The sequence below is a fragment of the Cricetulus griseus genome, chromosome 3, assembly GCF_003668045.3.
Source record: "Cricetulus griseus strain 17A/GY chromosome 3, alternate assembly CriGri-PICRH-1.0, whole genome shotgun sequence".
Classification (NCBI taxonomy): domain Eukaryota; kingdom Metazoa; phylum Chordata; class Mammalia; order Rodentia; family Cricetidae; genus Cricetulus; species Cricetulus griseus.
This window is the reverse complement of record NC_048596.1, coordinates 51,306,071-51,324,147: the sequence shown is the minus strand read 5'-3', so window position 1 is coordinate 51,324,147 and position 18,077 is coordinate 51,306,071. Positions and strand designations below refer to the sequence as shown.

Genomic DNA, 18,077 nt, shown 5'->3' with positions numbered 1-18,077 from the left:
GGACAGGTTCCAAAGCAATTCAGAGAAACCCTGTCTGAGGTGTGGGGGGTTGGGGAGGTGAGGGGAAGGTAGGATCTATAAGTGCTCAAAGCTGCTACTCCCATTTCAGTAATGTGACTGCTCTTAAGGGGTCTGCATAACTTTTTACCCTGCTTTGCTTCTCCTGCAGGAGCCTTGGTCCTTGGTGCTGGTTTTCTCTACTCTCTCCGATCTGTGCGTTCAGTCATGCTCCTTGCAGGAGGGAAGCAGGTGATGCTTACCACTTATGCCCCCTTTGGCTCGGGGACACGTTTCACAGTTCCCTTGAACCAGGTTTCCTGCATGGCCCACAGAAGTGAAGTTCCTGCCATGTTGCCTCTAAAGATCAAAGGCCGACGCTTCTACTTCCTTTTGGACAAAGCTGGACACTTCCCCAACACTCAACTCTTTGATAACACTGTGGGTGCCTATCGGAGCCTATGAAAAGTGGTTTGCCCATCTCAGATGAGGAGACAACCCAGGGCAAGAAAAGGTACCCCGGATTCACTAATAGCCAATAAATTTGTCTTCTAAAGGGCCTGATGCACTTAAAGCCATCATTCTGTCTTCTCTCCCATCTATTTGCTTTAACACCAAGAACTCTATACAATGATGAAGAAAAGTAATATATTATTTTGGTACAAAAAAAATGTTAAGGTGAAAAAGCAGAGGGGACTTATTCTAGTTTCCCTCCTGGAGGGAAAAATGTGGTTCTCAGTACAAATAGGGCTGTATTGAGACAAGAAGATTAAAAGCTCTTGAGCACGGAGATTCTGGCGGCAGAAAGTACTGAGTATTTTTCAGGAGTAAGACAGGCATTACCCAATAAGAGCACTGGTCTCAGAGCTGTGCTCTGGGGTGACTTGACTTGCACTGCACGACCTGGAGCATCAAGGCCAGACACCACAGTACCAGATTCACCCAAGAAGAGGTCTGTGAGAGAAGAGAACAGGAGTGTGAGGAAGGAAGCTATTTCCAATTCAGTCCTACCCACACAATGTGCTCTGTCCAGACTCAAGAGACAAGCCCATGCTTCTTTGAGCTTTACAAGCAAGCATATATTACATGGTGAACACTCTTAAGCTACAGATATTTAATCTTAGTATATCCCTTTGTCTCACTTCAGCGTTTTGTAGGTTGGAGTAAAACTGCACAGCAGTTCCAGGGGGTGTCCATGAGGATTTCTGGGCTTCAGAGCAACTGTGGGGTAGAGAGAGAGTTCTGAGAAAGGAAACATACTCTAAGCACATTTGTGTTCTTAGAGATAAGGGCCAAAGGATGAGGAGAAACATGGAAACTTGTACCTTATAGAGGGAAATAGTCCCTGCCGGAATCCCCTCCCTCTCCCATTACCTAATTGTATGGTTCAAGGAGATGATGGAATTGCAGAGAGAACTGGTGCCAAATCGAAGTATACAGGCAGACACTAATATCAGGAAGATGGCAATAGCTGAGATGGCCAAAGCAATTCGGAGCCCTATGGAACCTCTGAGGGATAGAAAACAAGCTTTGTAGCTTAGATGGGACTCATCTCACCTGAGCCCCTTGTCCTCAGTAGGGTCATTACCTGTGGGAATCCTCGATGCAGCTGCTGTAGACCCAGAAGAGGAGAAGCAGAAGGCAGTAGAGGGCCAAGAGGCCTGAAGCCCGGGATACAAAGTGGCAGAGAGAGGGGGCTGAGGGATGTGACAAGGCCAGAGAGGAGCCATTGAGGGCAGCCACACCATACAAGGGGCAGCTACCACCGAAGGAGCCCTGTGGAGAGAAGCTGTTGAGTCCTTGGTTCCACTTCAATGCCCCCATTTGCAGGTTACTGCCAGATGTGAGGGTGAGTTCACAAATAGGTGAAATGGAGGGATAGACTGATGTGGATCTGCTGGGAACCAAGTCTGCAGGGCCCAGAGGGGGGGTCAGAATTCAGTGGGTTACAATATAAAGGCAAGAGAAGCAGGGTGGTGGTGGGGGCACATTTTTCTCAGCACTCAGGCGGACCTCGAGGCCAGCCTGGTCTACAAAGCTAAGCTGGTTTCCAGGACAGGCTCCAAAGCTACAGAGAAACCCTGTCTCTATCTTCCTCCCCCCCCCCCCGCAAAAAAAAAAAAAACCCTCAAGAGCCGAGCAGTAGTGGTGGGGTGGTGGTGCACCTTTTAATACCAGCACTGGGAGGCAGAGACAAGTGGATCTCGTTATTTTGAGGCCAGCCTGATCTACAGGGGACTGCCAGGGCTACACAGAGAAACCTGTCTCGAAATACAAAACATAAACCCAAGAGAAATCGCAAGTTTGATCTGTCCCCGTGAACAGAGATTCTAGAGAAAGTCCTGACCTTGTGTGCCCTTTAACAGCTTCCCTAGCCTGTAAAAGAAGGCGTCCTAGACTCTTATAGTGACTCAAAGTATTCTTTGACCAAGACTGTCCAACAATAATAAACCTGGTGTACCTAAGTGTATACGTTCCCTCACTTCACACACCGGACTACAATCTTGCGGTACCTTGATCACTCCACTATACTACTTTTTTTTGCACAAATGTTTCTATTTGTGCATTGGGTGAATGCAAAGACTGGGCCTGTGTGTCCCAGCACCCAAGTAAACTTATTAACCGGTTTATCTTGGACTCGAATAGGCTCTGCGTGTCCAGCTCCTCTGGCAAGCAAACAAGTTTGGGACTTCTCAGTCCCTAGCTCGGTGAAGCTACCGCGGCCAGTCCCCAGAGCCAGCCTGCTCGGCCCCAAGGCTGGCCCGCCCCGCAGCCGCACCTGGGTCCTGGTCACTGCCGCGGCCGCCACAGCACCGCACAGGAAGGCGGCAGCGAAGAGCGCGAGCTCAACTCGCTGCAACCAGGTGAGCGCCATGGCGCACAGGACACCAGGAAGCCAACCGCCCAAGCCCCGCCCACGAGCACAGACACGTCACTTCCTGGTGCGGATTTATTCTTGGAGGGGCGGCAGCCTCACAGCGGCAGGTACAGCGAGTAGTCCGAGAGCGGCCAGCGTCGGGCCGGGCGGCCGGTGCGGCCGATCATGGGCAATTTCTGCACGTAGCGGGAGGCCGGGCTGGGCCCGTAGGGCGCGGGGAAAGCAGTCTGGAAGAGGCGCCCGCGACAGCGCCGCCCGGCCTGACGCCCAGCGATGATAAATCGGAAGTGCGGGGCGCCGCGGGGCGCAAAGCGGCTCTTCTGGAAGACGTCTCGCGTGCCCGCGCCGGGCCCCTGCTGACGGGGAGCGCCCCGCGCCCGGTGCACGCGCGGCAGCGGCCTGCTCTCCGAAGCGGTGGAGGCGGCCGCCGGGCCTCCGCCGAGCGGGCTCTCGTCCCCCTGCGGGCTGACCACGGCGCTAGCGGTCAGCTGCGGCATTTTCCGCACCGAGTCCGGGGCGGCCACTGGCTCCTTCTTGTCTCCGGGTGGTCGCGGGGCCGTGGGCGTGGGCTGGCCAGTGCCGAAGCGAGTGGCCAAGCTGTCACCGAAGAAGGCGTACAACTCACGGTAGATGTCTGCCAGGGTCAAGGAAGAAGGGTCCTCTGGCCCCGCGCCTCCTGGCGGCAGCGGGAGACCAGACCCAAAGCCTGGTTCGGCGCCGCCCCCCGGAGGAGACTCTTGGAGGAGAAGGCTGTCCCAAGGCAAGTCCTCCGCACGATGGCACAGTCTCCCGCCAGAGCCACCGCGGCTGGGCTCTGCTGCCTGGGCTTTCATCTTCAGTAGTCGCTCTACGGCCACCTGTAAACAAAGAGCTAGAAGAAACCTGGACCAGCAGGCATCTCAAAGTAAACCTGCTGAGCTACTGTAAGAAAGGGAAGCTGGGCCTCGCTACTCACCAGAATCGCTCCATAGACTTTGTGCCCATCTGCTTTGACTTGGGCATTAGATACGGAATAGTCATCCAGCACCGCCTGCAGGTTTGTCCAGTATGTGGGCAGATGTGGGTACAGGACTCGTTCTACTGCCTACAAGGGAAAAAAGGAATACAGTAAGCAACCTCGTTCTATATGCCCTCTTGAGTAACCTTTCCCACAAAAGACCCACTTGGAATGTTGTCGGGCTCAGTCCTCAGTTCTCTCATTGAGATAGATATCCATCGATTCTCTGGGATCTACTATATGTACAATCTTTTGGTAGGCATGAAGGATAAAGACATACAAATACAGGCAATATAAAAAAATCCATTACTGGCCGGGCGTTGGTGGAGCACGCCTTTAATCCCAGCACTCGGGAGGCAGAGGCAGGCGGATCTCTATGAGTTCGAGGCCAGCCTGGTCTAAAAAGCAAGTGCCAGGATAGGCTCCAAAGCTACACTGAGAAACCCTGTCTCGAAAAAAAAATTATATTAGCCTTTTACAGTGGGCTAATATGACATAATTAAATCATTATGACAGAAATTGTTTGTAGACTGCTAGTGAACACAATTGGCGGGAAAGTGCTGTTCTTACTAGAGAAACAGGAGCTGCACAAAAACAATCAAGACACCTTATTGAAATGAGCTTGCTGGGAGCCCAGACTCTGGGATTATAGGCAGTGTACTACCACACATGGCTTTGACTGTACAGTTTTAAATTGAGTAGTTATCAGGTGGACTAAACAAAACCCTGCCAAAGCTATTATATTTGAGATGGTCTTTGACATGTAAGGTAGACTTGGATCACTCACCCACGGAGCATGAACTTTTGAAAATGCTAACCACCTGTCAAATTCCTAGGAAAAATGTTACTGACAAAAAAGAAACGGGGATTACATTTTAAATAACTATGAAAGACACTGAAACATCTTGCTAAAATTTACAGGCATCAATATACACTCAGAAAAGTGACCTCAATCATAAAAAAATAATTAGCAAAATTTTGAGGTTTAAGAGCATTCATAAGTCTAATTCCAAGTTTGAGACCAGCCTGGTCTTCACTTTAAGTCTGGTCCACAGAGCAAGTTCTAGGACACCCTGTTAGAATAAGGGGCTGGAGAGATGGCTCAGAGGTTAAGAGCTCTGACTGCTCTTCAGGGGTCCTGAGTTCAGTTCCCAGCAACCACATGGTGGCTCACAGCCATCTACAATTCAATCTGGTGCCTTCTTCTGGCCTATAGGCAGACCACTGTATATGTGATAATTCTCTTTCAGAAGACCAGGGTTCACTTTACAGCACCCACATAGCAGCTCACAGCTGTCTGTAACTCCAGTTCCAAGGGACAATGCCTTCACACAGACACGAAAGCAAAACACCAATACACATAAAAATAAAAAATAAATTATTTTTAATAACAATAAACAATAACAAAAAAGCATCGAGGGCCCATATGTAAAGGCACTTGCTATACAAGCCTGGTGACCTGAGTTCAATCCCCTGAACCCAGGTAAAGTTAAAACACAGAACTAACTACAAAGTTGCTATCTCCTCTGACCTCCACACACCTGCTATAGCAAACACCCAAACACACACATCATGCACTTATACAATCACAAAAATAAGGATTTTTTTCAAAAGGAGCAAAGATGTAGCTGAGTTGGTTGAGTGGTTGACTAACATGCTGTAAGCCCTAGGTTTGATCCCAGCACCGCATAAACTAGGTGTGATGGTGGATGCCTATAGACCTAGCATGCCAGCACTCAGGAGGTAGGAGATTCAAGATTACCTTCAGCTACAAAGCAAGTCAAGGCCAGATTGAGGTAAATCAGCACATAAAAGTTCAGTTTAATCCAACAGAATTTTTTGTTTCTTTGGTATTTCAAGACAGGGTTTCTCTGTGTAGCCTTGGCTGTTCTGGAACTTGCTCTGTAGACCAGGCTGGCCTGGAGATCAGAGATCAGAGATCTGCCTGCCTCTGCTGGTATTAAAGGTATGTGTGCCAAAAACACCTTTTTATTTGTTTTGTTTTTAGCACTATTATTTTTAAATGCTGGCTAGAAACTAAGTATGCTTTTTCTAATCATTTGGACTTCCTTATTTTTTTAATACCCCTCCCATACCATGTGGCTGCCTACTACTCTGCCAGATGAGATCAAATAACATGGCTTTTTTTTGGCTTTTCCAGACAGGGGTTTCTCTGTGTTAAAAGCCTCAGCTATCCTGAACTCAATATGTACATTAGGTTGGCCTTGAACTCACACAGAGTGCTGAGAATAAAGGCATGTACCACCATGCCAGGCACTTTTCCCTCCTTTCTTTCATCCTCCACATCTGGGCAGTGTCTGTGATTTACAGCTTGCCTGCCCTAGGATATTTTCCTTTTAAACTCTAATAAAATTGTCCTTGATCTTAAAACACACGCATATCAACTCTATTTCTGTATACCAACAAGGAACAACCCCCATGAAAACACTACAGCCGCATCACAGCAAGAATCTGGGAAGAGGGGCTGGAGAGATGGCTCAGTGGTTAAGAGCAGTGGCTGCTCTTCCAGAAGACCCGGGTTCTCTTCCCAGCACCCACATGGCAGCTCACACCTGTCTGTAACTCCAGTTCCAGGGGCTCTGGTATCCTTACACCAATGCACATAAAATAAAAGTTAAATAAAGTATTTTTAAAAAAAAGCCAGGCAGTGGTGGCGCACGCCTTTAGTCCCAGCACTCGGGAGGCAGAGGCAGGCAGATCTCTGTGAGTTCAAGACCAGCCTGGTTTACAAGAGCTACTTCCAGGACAGGCTCCAAAGCCATAGAGAAACCCTGTCTCGAAAAACCAAAAAAAAAAATCTGGGAAGAAACATAACAAAAGGGAGGTGGGAGTGGTGCAGAGCACCCACCAAGTGTGAACAAGACCCAGCTTCTGACAGCCAGCACTGCAGAAATAAAGTGTGTTGGTTCTCCTTAGGGCAATTGTGAAAGCACCCTAAAAGCCTGTGAGGAAGGATTTAAAAAAAAAGAAAAAGAAAAAGAAAATAGAAAGATGACACGGTCAAGATTACTTGATATTTCTCAACAACTTAAAAAAAGTCAATATAGCCTGGCGTTGGTGGCACACGCCTTTAATCCCAGCACTCGGGAGGCAGAGGTAGGCAGATCTCTATGAGGTCAAGGCCAGCCTGGTCTACAAAGCGAGTGCCAAGATAGGCTCCAAAGCTACATAGAGAAACCCTGTCTTGAACCATCCCCCCAAAAAAGTCAATATAAATTCAAAATAAAATAAACAGAATTATTCCAAGAAAACTGGATTATAAAACACTAAATAGAAACTGAAGCCAATTATGGTGCCTTAGGCAAGAAGATCCCAAATCGAAGACCAGTATGGGCTACAAAACAAGCACTGTCTCAAGCAAAAAACCAAAAGAGAAAAGGAGATAAAGAAATTGAGGGTGTTTCCTAACATGGAATTATGGAATGGGCAGGAATTCATAAAAAACAGAACAGTGGAGCACACTGTAAAGACAGGTATCAAGCAGGGGTTCTGAAGGGATGATACATTTACATATACACAGTCAAGGTATACAATAAGCCTGGCCCAAGGCAAGGTCTCAATACATGGCATCAAACACACCAGCTTTACAATAAAATACACATGAATGTGATTTTTCCAACACACATGGCAACTCTTAAAGACCTATGAGAAAAGCCAGGGTTCTCACCTTCCAGCCTAGAGCGTGCAGCCCTACCACAGCCCCATAGTGAGAACAGAGAGGCCGAACAGGGTCTGTCAGGACCTTCTGCAGGGAGAGCAGAATCTGCTGATAGAGGCCATTTACAAGGTCCCCATGAGTCCTGTGGGAGCAAGAGTCAAGAAAGGGAATGAGATACTAAACACAAAGAGTTGAGCATTTGTAGGGCACTCTGGGACAGGCTTCCAGGTTTGAATGGCCCAGGATCCAAGGCACAAAAGACTGATACCTTGGCATTTGTGACTGTACCCCTCCCACAACCCAACTGACTCTGTAAGCTATCCCACCCTGTTCAACTCGAGCCCAGTGGGTACCAGAAGATGTGGCTGAGTAGAAGGGCAGCCCCATCCCGAAGAGTCCAGTGGTCATTCAAAGGGTTGATGGAGGCGGCCAGTGGCTCCAAGACACAGTAGAGCACACTGCCCACCAGGGATCGGACATAGGGCCCCAAGCACAGGTGTGGGTTCCGTATCAGGCTCCGCGCCACCTGCAGTAGTCGGTGCAGCTGTTCCAGGTCATGGCTTACAGATTTCACCTGTTGGTAAAAGTGGGTGACTCAGGAAGACATAGACAGGAGCCTGCCATTCTGACAGCATCTGCTATGAGCCCTAAACACTGCAGGGTCACCTTCACTAGGAAATTGGTCACTTACCCCACTGACCACATAAACAAAGTAAGGCAGAAGTGCTGCAATCTTGGAGTTTGTCTGCAGGTCCTGGAGGGCGACCTGAAAAGAAGCACTTCAATTAAAGAGAACCAACTGGAGGGTGAGTGAACACTGCACCCATGTGTTATGTTAAATGTTCATGACCTGCCGGGTGGTGTTGGCACACACCTTTAGTCCCAGCACTCGGGAGGCAGAGGCAGGTGGATCTCTGTGAGTTAAAGACCAGCCTGGTCTACAAGAGCTAAGGTAAGTTGTAAAACCAGATACCACTTATGTTTTTATTAATGTAACCATAATTTGTAAATAGGAACAAACAAGTATATGAGAAGACTATATGCTTTTATATTATATGTAGCTCCATAATAAATACATATTGGTATGGTTAAGTAGTGAGCACTTGCTGTTCTTGCAGACCAGAGTTCAGTTCCTAGCACACACCTAATATATGATACCTGTCTATAACTCCAGCTTTAATGGATACACACCCTCTTTTGACCTCCTTAAGCACTGAACAAAAATGACCCACTTACATAAATGAATGCAGGCAAAATACCAGACACATAAGAAATAAATAATTCAGTCGGGCAGTGGTGGCATATGTCTTTAGTCCATGTACTCAGATGGCAAAGGCAGGAAAATCTCTGTGAGTTTGAGGCCAGCCTGGTCTACAGAGGGAGTCCAGAACAGCCAAGGATACATAGAGAAACCCTGTCTTGAAAACCCCAAAATAAATAAAGTGAAATAAAATAAATTCTTTAAAATATTATAAAGTGGCGAAGTGGTGGTACATGCTTTTAATCCTAGCACTAGAGGCAGAGGCAGGCAAATCTGATTTCTAGGCCAGCCTGGTCTCCAGAGTGAGTTCCAGGACAACCAAGGCCACACAAACCCTGTGTAAAAACAGACAAACAAAAAGCAAATAGCTGGGCATGGCAGTGTACACCTTTAATCCTAGAGCTCTGGGGAAGTAAGCAGGCAGATCTCTTGAGTTCATGGTCAGCTGAGTCTACATAGAGTGTTCCAGGCCAACCAGGGCTGCATAGGGAGACCCTGTCTCCAAAAACATAAACCAATCAAAGAAATCCACCTCATCCATAAACCACTATGATCTAAACCCTCCAAACCCTCTAAAGATCTCAAAGTGAAGAAGAGCTTAGCTCCCAGGTGCACAGCTGCCACCCATAGGGGACTAAGAAACACAGCAAGGGCTAAGTTTTTATTTCCTTTGTTCTCTACTGAGACAGGGTCTTATAAAGTAGCCCACAGCTCAGCCTTAAACTTTCAATCTTTCTACCAGTGCTGAGATTACAGAACCACGCCACCATGCCTGCTTGGTGTGTGTTTAATCTGTCTTACAGTGTTAGAACTTCCTATCCAGGCCTCTGCACATGCTGGTCAATGCATGGCTAGCTCAGCAGTCAAGTTCTGAGGACAGAAATGGTGCTGGCAATGGTCCTCGTTTTTTAAGTGATATAGCAGTCAGATATGAGAACATGGGGGAATCTTAACTGTCACACAGAAAAACACAAGCACAGCCCGGTACTCGGGAGGCAGAGGCAGACGGATCTCTGAGGTCAAGACCAGCCTGGTCTACAAGAGCTAGTTCCAGGACAGCCTCCAAAGCCATAAAGAAACCCTGTCTCGAAAAACCAACCAAAACAAAACAAAACAAAACAACAACAAAAAACCCCAAGCGTGACTTTGAGGAAAGATCTCTGGTTGTGTCCAGAGGCTAAAGCAATAGCAGCAGGAACCAGCCCAGGAACAACCTTTGCAGAGCAGGCCTGGCTGGAGACCTGACTTGTACCTCTACTTCTTCTTCTCCTTTCCTTACCCAGTCCAAATAAACAAAGGCTTTGATGTTCATGGTGGTGTACATCTTTAGTTCAGCATTCACGAAGTAGAGGCCAGCCTGGTCTACAAAGAGAGTTCCAGGACAGCCAAGGCTATTATTACACAGAGAAACCCTGTCTCAAAATACCACACACACAAAATAAAATAAAATAAGTGCCTCATTTGGCTCCAGATCAGTAGATACCTCAAAAAATGGGAATCTAGCTGGGTGGTGGTAGTGCATATCTTTAATCCCAGCACTCGGGAGGCAGAGGCAGTTGGATCTCTGTTGTGAGTTCGAGGTCAGCCTGGTTACAGAGCAAGTTCCAGGACAGGCTCCAAAGCTACAGAGAAACCCTGTCTTGAAAAACCACAATAGAGAGACAGACAGACAATAAAATAAAAGGGAATCTGGGATGAAGGTGTAGGAACAGTTACTAACAGCACCTGCTGTGCTGCCACTGCCTAGGGAACAAGAGAGTCTACTAGAGCGTTAAGGGGTCAGGGCTGGCATAGTAGGACCACACACCACTAGAGAATGGGTTCCACCATAGCAACTAGTTCATCTATAGAGGACAGGAAGTAGACACCTGAAAATATTTCATGGGGATTTAAGACTTTGACTTTATGCCTACTCGGGTCCCCTGTTTCACCTTCATCAGCTGTGGATCATCCCCCAGTACAGCCCGTGTCACTTGCTGGTAGTATTTGAGAAGGTCATCTGTCAGTGAAGACACTGCACTGGGCACTGCGAGAAGACGGGAAGGAAGTGGTCACAGATGGAGAGATAGCCTTCTCAAGGCTTCCTCAGCCTGCCACCCTACACCTACCACACCCCCACCCACAGAACCCAGTCAAGACAACATGCAGGCACAGGCTCCAGCTGCACTCTCATCAGACAGGTTCCATGTGTCTTGGCTCTATTTACTCCCATCCATGTTCTGCCATGCAGGTTCCTGATGTTCTCAAGCTCCCATTGTACAAGACAGGCTCTCTGAAGCTCTGCTCAGCATACCCTGGAAGTAATATACTTCTTGGGGACCTCAGAGTATAACACAGACTTCTGTCTTGGCCAACATACATTGTGAATGGTAACATAATGGGTCTGGGTTTCCGCCTCTGACCTTAACCCTTCTGGACAAAGGCAACTGTAAATGTTTGGCAGATGCAGACCAAAGGACACAGATGCCCTCACTCCTTAGAGCTCTTCCAAACAGCCCATTCTCCACACTGCCATTTACCTGATCCTTGAGGTGCCAGGTTTCCTTTGCCATCCAGATAGGAGACATGAACTAAAATCAAGGGAAAGATACAGATGTCAGTTGGAATTTTGCCCCTCCAAATTCTGCCCTTGCTAAAAGTTGGCCCATCAGCACCACTCAGACTATCCACTTCCTGCCCCAACCCCAAGAAGGACCCTAGCAGCCACCTCTGACAGCCGTCTCTGCACAGCCCTTGGGGATGTTGGTGGCCAGTGCCAGCTCCACCAGGTTCACTTCTCGGTCCTCTGGAAAGTAGAGCTCACCCTCCCTTGCTGGACGCAAGGGCAGTGCCTCCTGGGACCCATAGCCACACACAGCCTGAGGAGAAAGAGGATTAGCAAGCCGGGTGAATTGAGTGAAGGAACAAGAGCTAGGATGAGGCTCTCCTGATTGAGACAGGGAGCCTGTGCTGGAGGAGAGTTCATGGAGTTCAGAGCTGCCGATGGCTCAATGGATCAAGAGCTGATGGCATCTACCCTCACATAACTGTAAGGGTTCTATGACCCACTCCAAACAACTCTAGAGAACTGACTACCTTCCTCAACTCTCTGACCCAGAGCTATACTAAGATGTCATGAGCCGTTGCATACCATGACGCAATTACAGCAGATGACAGCTGATATTTATAAGGCAGACCCAGCAGGTAACCAACTAATTGCATGGAGGAAAATCACAGGCAAGGCGTATGAAAACATTGCCTATAAATGCTGACTGCTCCTATCTGTAAATTCACACATGCAAAGATAGCTATGGTATCTCCCCAAGACTTACACTGTAATATGTAATCTCATGTGATATGTATATGTAATCTCATGATTACATCTTTTTTTTTTTTTTAAGATTTATTATGTATACAGTCTTCTGTCTGCACGTCAGCCAGAAGAGGGCACCAGATCTCATTATAGATGGTTGTGAGTGACCATGTGGATGCTGGGAATTTAATTCAGGTCCTCTGGGAGAACATCCAGTTCTTTTAACCTCTGAGCCATTTCTCCAGCACTACATCTCAATCTTATGGGCACATATATCTGTGGATGGTCAGGAAGATGATTTCTCATCAAGCTGTATAATTTTGATATACAGAAAATATACTAGAATATGCTTCATAACCAAATCTATTATTCCATGAGGACTGCTAGACACATAGGCCCTGTTTTTTATCACTAGCTCAGACTTGCATAAAGAAAACAACAATTTTGGGTTGGAGATGGCTCAGTGGTTAAGAATACTACAGAATTCCTCTGTAGCTTTGGGGGCTGTCTTGGAACTCGCTCAGTAGACCAGACTGGCCTCAAACTCACAGAGATCTGTCTGTCTCTACTTCCTGATTGCTGGCTAGAGGGGCACCAGATCTCATAATGGATGGGTGTGAGCCACCATATGGTTGGTAGGAATTGAACTCAGGACCTTTGGAACAGCAGGCAGTGCTCTTAACTGCTGCGCCATCTCTTCAGCCCAGTCCTTTCCATTCTTTCAGAACTCATATTCCTTTGGTCTGGACCCAACACCTGACCTGCTACACTTTGTGTTTGTCTTCACGTCTCACCATACTGCCAGCCTTCTTCTCAACAGGTGAGGTGGCCTCATGCCACCTTGAGCCGCCAGTGTTTATACTCCACTTACCTCCACACTGCTCCACCTGAGAGCCCTGTTGAAGTCCTCTACTGTTAGCTTCCTCCGTTTGGTATGTTTCATGAACTGAGAGCTATTCTGGGAGGGGAGGAACAGAAGGCAGAGTCAGGAAGCGGGGAGTATGTGTGAGAACGCCCAAAGGAAATGGGTTAGACTGAACAGAGAAAGGGGACCCTACAGCAGCAATCAGAAAACCTGCATTTCCAGCTCAGGCTTTGCAGAACTCAGGCATGCTACATCGCAAGTGTGTGCCTCAGTGTGGACTGTACTAAGTGTCACTATTCATCCATTCTGCCTAGGCAGCAGGGCATTGTAAGGAAGTGCCATAAGAAAGTGCTCAGCAGCCAGGCAGTGGTGGTGCACACCTTTAATCCCAGCACTTAGGAGGCAGAGGCAGGCGGATCTCTGTGAGTATGAGGCCAGAGAGGGAATTCCAGACAGCCTCCAAGCCTACAGGGAAACCCGTCTGGGAGAGGAGGAGGAGGGGGAAATGCTCAGCTGGGGCTGGAGAAATGAATGGCTCAGCAGCTAAAAGCACTGGCTGTTCTTCCAGAGGACCGGGATTCAATTCCTAGCACCCACATGGCAGTTCACAACTCTCTGTAACTCCAATTCCAGGGGATTTGACACCTTACAGACACACAAGAATGCAAAACCTCAATGTACATTAAATAGATTATTAATAAATAAAGTCTGACTGTCTCCTAACCTCAAAGCACAAGGTAACTAACATATGTGTTTTGAACAAGTCAGTGTGGGAGGAGGTGACAGGGAAGAACCACAGGAGAAGGGGTAAGGAGAGCAGAGAGCAGCACACCTGTGTGGCCTCTCTGAGACGGTAGCACACATCTTCAGCGAGCAGAGCTGCCACCTCATCACTCAGCTCCAGCCCTGTGCTCTCTGCCATGAGCCGAACTGACTCCCGAGGGATCTCCACAAACCTCCGCTCTTCTCTCTCTGACATGGCCCCAGTGGAGCTGGGAGTGAAAACAAAAGGAAGGGGTGAAATGCTGCCAGCATCGCTAAGATTCCCTAAAGCACAGATCAAGTAAGACCCTTTCAATCGAGCCTGTTCCTCTTGCTCTACAATTTACAAACAGGGAGCTTAGGGGCTCAGCGAAGTCCGGGTCCAAGATGACCCACAGGCATGCTCCCAGGGCTCCATCAAAGACTCATCATTCTTCATCTCTAAAACCAATGGGGCAACCCACATAGCCCCATCGCCCTCCTCCCAGTGGTCCCCCATTGCTTTTAGAAAAATGGAGTAAAACCGGCCCACGCTAGAAAGGCTATGCATGCGCCGTCTATCTGCAAAACTCACTGCTTCTTCCCTTGTGTTCTGTGTGTCTACATGTGGCTACCTTTCAATTCCTTATTTCAAGGCCTCAATCCATTCTGCTGCTTCTGTCTGACACTCTCCTTCTTTGTTGTTCTCCCCAAATCTCGATCAATCACTTACCCCCTTCAGATCATAGTTCAGATGTCACTTGCTAAGGAAGCTCTTCCCAGATTGTGTAAATGTCCCCATCATTTGTTTTTAAAGCAACTCTGAGGCAGGAGCATGGATAGTTCAAAGCCCACTTGAACTATGAAGTGAGTTCAAGGTTACCCTAACAACTCAGACTATCTCAAAATAAAATGTAAAAAGAAGACTGGAGCTGAAGTGATGGTGCACACCCTTAATCCCAGCATTCAGAAAGCAAGGCAGATACATCTCTGAGTTCGAGACCAGCCTGGTCTACAAGAGCTAGTTCCAGGACAGCCTCCAAAGCCACAGAGAAACCCTGTCTCGACAAACCAAAAAAAAAAAAAAAAGAAAGAAAGAAAGAAAAGAAAAACTAAAACACACACACAAAAAGAAAAGAAAAGAAGTAAAGAAGCCAGGCATTGGTGGCTCACGCCTTTAATCCCAGCACTCAGGAGGCAGAGGTAGGCGGATCTCTGAGTTCCAGGCCAGCCTGGTCTACAGAGCGAGTTCTAAGACAACCTCCAAAGCAATACAGAGAAACCCTGTCTCAAAAAAAAAAAAAAGAAAGAAAAAAAAATTAAAGAAAGAAGACTGAAGATACAACTCAGTTGTAGAAATATTTCCGAGCATGTGTGAGCCCTAGGTTCAAACAGTCTGTAACTACACAGCTGCATAGCTTTTGTGTATGAGTTTACAGAAGACAACCTTGGGTAACATACCCCCTGAGGAGCTGTCCACTTTATTTTTTCAGACAGGGTCTCGCACTGGAACCTGAGGTCCACAGATTAGCTTAGGCTGGCTGGTCAGCAAGCTCCAGGAACCCACCACCTATCTTGGCATGCTGGGGCGGGCTGCAAGCTCACTACACACAGCTTTTCGCCATCATTCCCACTCTTTTTAAAGCGGCACTGGGGACCAGCGTGTGGTCCCTAGTAGACTGTAAGCTGCACACCAGCAAAGATCATGGTCTGTGTGCTCACCTTTGCATCCCAAGCGACCAGCAATGTCAGCACATATTATGCCTTCATTAACACCTGCTGAAAAAAGAAAGAGCAGGTATTCATTTGTTTTGGAGACAAAGTCTCTCTATTTAGCCCTGGAACTCTCTCTGTAGATCAGGCTAGCCTCAAACTTCCTGCCTCTGCCTCCCCAATGCTGGGATTAAACATGTGCACCACTACTCCTGGCCTAGAATAACTATTTTTCTTTTTTTTTTCTTTAACTTATTTTTATGTGCACTGGTGTTTTGCCTGTGTTATGTCTGTGTGAGGTGACAGATCCCCTATAACTGGAGTTATAGACAGTTGTGAGCTGCCATGTGGGTGCTGGGAATCAAACCTGGGTCATCTGCAAGAGCAGCCAGTGCTCTTAACTGCTGAGCCATCTCTTCAGCCCAGCTATTTCTCTGCCGAATTTTAAAAAATATGTCTTATTTATTTTGTTTGGTTTTTTAAAGATTTATTATTTTATGAATGAGTGCTCTGTCTGCATGTACACCTTTATGCCAGAAGAGCGCATCAGAATCCCACTACAGATGGTTGTGAGCCACTACGTGGTTGCTGGGAATTGAACTCAGAATCTCTGGAAGAGCAGCAGTGCTCGTAACCTCTGAGTCATCTCTCCAGCCCCCAGCTCTAAGCACATAAATGTTTGTGGCTTCCAAGTAGCAACACTCTATGACCTCCTCCTATCCTCGCTAACAAGATAGATAGTGTACATTTTTGTCTAGTTTACAAAGCCACGAGAGATAGCTCAGAAAGGTTACCTAGATTGTCCAAGACAAGCCAGCAAGCATTGAGTAATTAGATGTCAGGGACTCAAACCCTTGTTTTAAATTAACTCAGATGCTGGGCAGTGGCGGCGCACGCCTTTGATTCCAGCACTCGGGAGGCATAGGCGGGGGGGATCTGTGAGTTCGAGACCAGACTGGTCTCAAGAGTGAGCTCCAGGACAGCCTCCAAAGCCACAGAGAAAACCTGTCTCGAAAAACCAAAATATACTCAGGATGCTATATATATACCAGGAGCAGGCTTATGTTTGAACTAGGCCTGGCTTTGTAACCCAAGTCCCACCTTTAGATTCACCACTGGATGGGATGAGTACCCTTCAGTTTTCCCATCTGTAAAATGGGAGCACTCAGTCGTGAGCATTTGAAAAGCCAGTAGGGAGTTGCTCTATTATGTTCCCCTATTGAGACCTCAAAGTCCTGACTGTGACCAAGGTCTTGCACAGCCTCAGTTCCCAGTGCTGACCAGGAAGCGTGAGAACCGGCCTCCTCGGGCCTGTGGGTTGCGCATCCTCCGACCCACCTTCATCCCAGATCCAGAGGGCGTGGGGTGGAGTGGGGAGGTCAAGGGTTACGGAACTTGTGTCACGTGCTCGGTGAGGCGGGCGGGCGGGCCCCCGCGGGCCCCGAGGCTGGTGAGCAGCCCAGCACGGACGCGAAGAAGCCTGCTCACCTGCGGACTCCGGCGATGCGAGGACCCTGCCTACCGGGGAGGCGGCGGAGGCGGCGGCGGCGGCGGCGGCTTCCACTCACCGGCTCTCGCTAATTCCCTCTCTCGGAGCCCAGGCTCCGCCCTCAGTACGCGGAGCCAATCGGCAGCTGTCTCCTGAGCTTCCCGCCCACCAGCGGCCGTCCCGCCTCAGGATTGGTCAGTGTGAATATGTGGAGAAGGCACCGAGGCGTCGTTGGTCACGTGAATAGCGCTTCTTAAAGCAGCAGCTCTTGTTTGGCTAGCAGGTGCTGTGCCCGGGGTTGCCTGGAGTTAACACCTTCTCCATAGAGACAGTCCTCCATCCCTTGAGTCGGCTATCCCAGAGTATACAAGTTTTTTGGATCACAGTAAAGCTTTCGGTACATGACTTAGCTTAATGCCCCCAACAAGCCGGGCGTTGGTGGCACACGCCTTTAATCCCAGCACTCGGGGGGCAGAGGCAGGTGGATCTCTGTGAGTACAAGACCAGCTTAGTCTACAGAGCGAGTGCCAGGATAGGCTCCAAAGCTACACAGAGAAACCCTGTCTCGAAAATAAATAATAATAATAATAATAATAATAATAATAATAATAATAATGCCCCCAACAGCAACTGCTACTTTTTCCCCTTCCCAGAAGAATAGATGGGGGCCCAGGAGATGTTTCCCCGTGGACAGAAGGGACCTCTGGCCGGGTGTGGTGGTGCACACCTTCAATCTCAGCACTGAGGAAGCAAAGGCAGGAGGATTTTTGTTTGTTCGAGACCAGCCTGGTCTACACAGAGAGTCTGAAGCCAGCTTTGGGGGTGGGAGGCACATCGTGAGAAGCAAAAATCAGAAGGTACAGCCAGGCGATAGTTGCACACGCCTTTAATCCCAGCACTCTGTGAGTTCGAGGCCAGCATGGTCTACAGAGTGAGTCCCAGGAAAGGAAGGGAAGAGGGAGGGGAGCCCTGACTACACTTTATCTTGCATAACCTGATTATCATACAGAGAATTCCACCGTCTAATGAGCAGATTTACACTTTCACAAGTTTGACCCCTAATAGCACATGCCTGCATCGGACAGATGGCCAGTCCCAACTGCAGGCATCCCACTCTGTAAAAGTTAGTCCTCAACAATGTCATGTCACCTAAGCAAGATGGAGC

General features: G+C 48.2%; 3 protein-coding genes across 11 annotated transcripts in view; 1 reads left to right on the top strand and 2 right to left on the bottom strand.

Moving 5' to 3' along the window:
* Positions 1 to 556, top strand: part of Tmem223 (transmembrane protein 223) — a 1,665-nt gene extending 1,109 nt beyond the window's left edge. The window contains exon 2 of the mRNA XM_027408372.2: positions 170 to 556. Coding sequence (XP_027264173.1) covers positions 170 to 462 — 293 coding nt within the window. The 3' untranslated portion in view covers positions 463 to 556. The remainder of the gene's footprint in view (positions 1 to 169) is intronic.
* A 75-nt stretch (positions 557 to 631) lies between these two features.
* Tmem179b (transmembrane protein 179B) lies at positions 632 to 2,908 on the bottom strand. 2 transcript variants are annotated; one of them, XM_027408373.2, is made up of 5 exons: positions 2,777 to 2,908; positions 1,586 to 1,773; positions 1,372 to 1,506; positions 1,140 to 1,218; positions 632 to 951 (listed from the first exon to the last, which is right to left on the bottom strand). In XM_027408373.2, exons 1-5 carry the CDS (start codon positions 2,870 to 2,872, stop codon positions 859 to 861), a joined length of 591 nt encoding a protein of 196 aa, XP_027264174.1. In that variant the 5' UTR covers positions 2,873 to 2,908; the 3' UTR covers positions 632 to 858. The 2 variants fall into 2 exon arrangements, with proteins under 2 accessions (XP_027264174.1, XP_027264175.1); XM_027408374.2 differs by having other exon boundaries at positions 1,140 to 1,207.
* A 21-nt stretch (positions 2,909 to 2,929) lies between these two features.
* Positions 2,930 to 17,059, bottom strand: Taf6l (TATA-box binding protein associated factor 6 like). Of its 8 annotated transcripts, none has more exons than XM_027408363.2 (12): positions 16,912 to 17,059; positions 15,433 to 15,489; positions 13,802 to 13,961; positions 12,976 to 13,062; positions 11,520 to 11,670; positions 11,332 to 11,382; positions 10,744 to 10,838; positions 8,243 to 8,317; positions 7,905 to 8,125; positions 7,561 to 7,693; positions 3,831 to 3,959; positions 2,930 to 3,732 (listed from the first exon to the last, which is right to left on the bottom strand). In XM_027408363.2, exons 2-12 carry the CDS (start codon positions 15,438 to 15,440, stop codon positions 2,971 to 2,973), a joined length of 1,872 nt encoding a protein of 623 aa, XP_027264164.1. In that variant the 5' UTR covers positions 15,441 to 15,489; positions 16,912 to 17,059; the 3' UTR covers positions 2,930 to 2,970. The 8 variants fall into 8 exon arrangements, with proteins under 8 accessions (XP_027264164.1, XP_035297883.1, XP_027264165.1 ...); XM_035441992.1 differs by having other exon boundaries at positions 12,976 to 13,057; XM_027408364.2 differs by having other exon boundaries at positions 15,433 to 15,486; positions 16,912 to 17,037.
* Between the last annotated feature and the right edge of the window lie 1,018 nt (positions 17,060 to 18,077).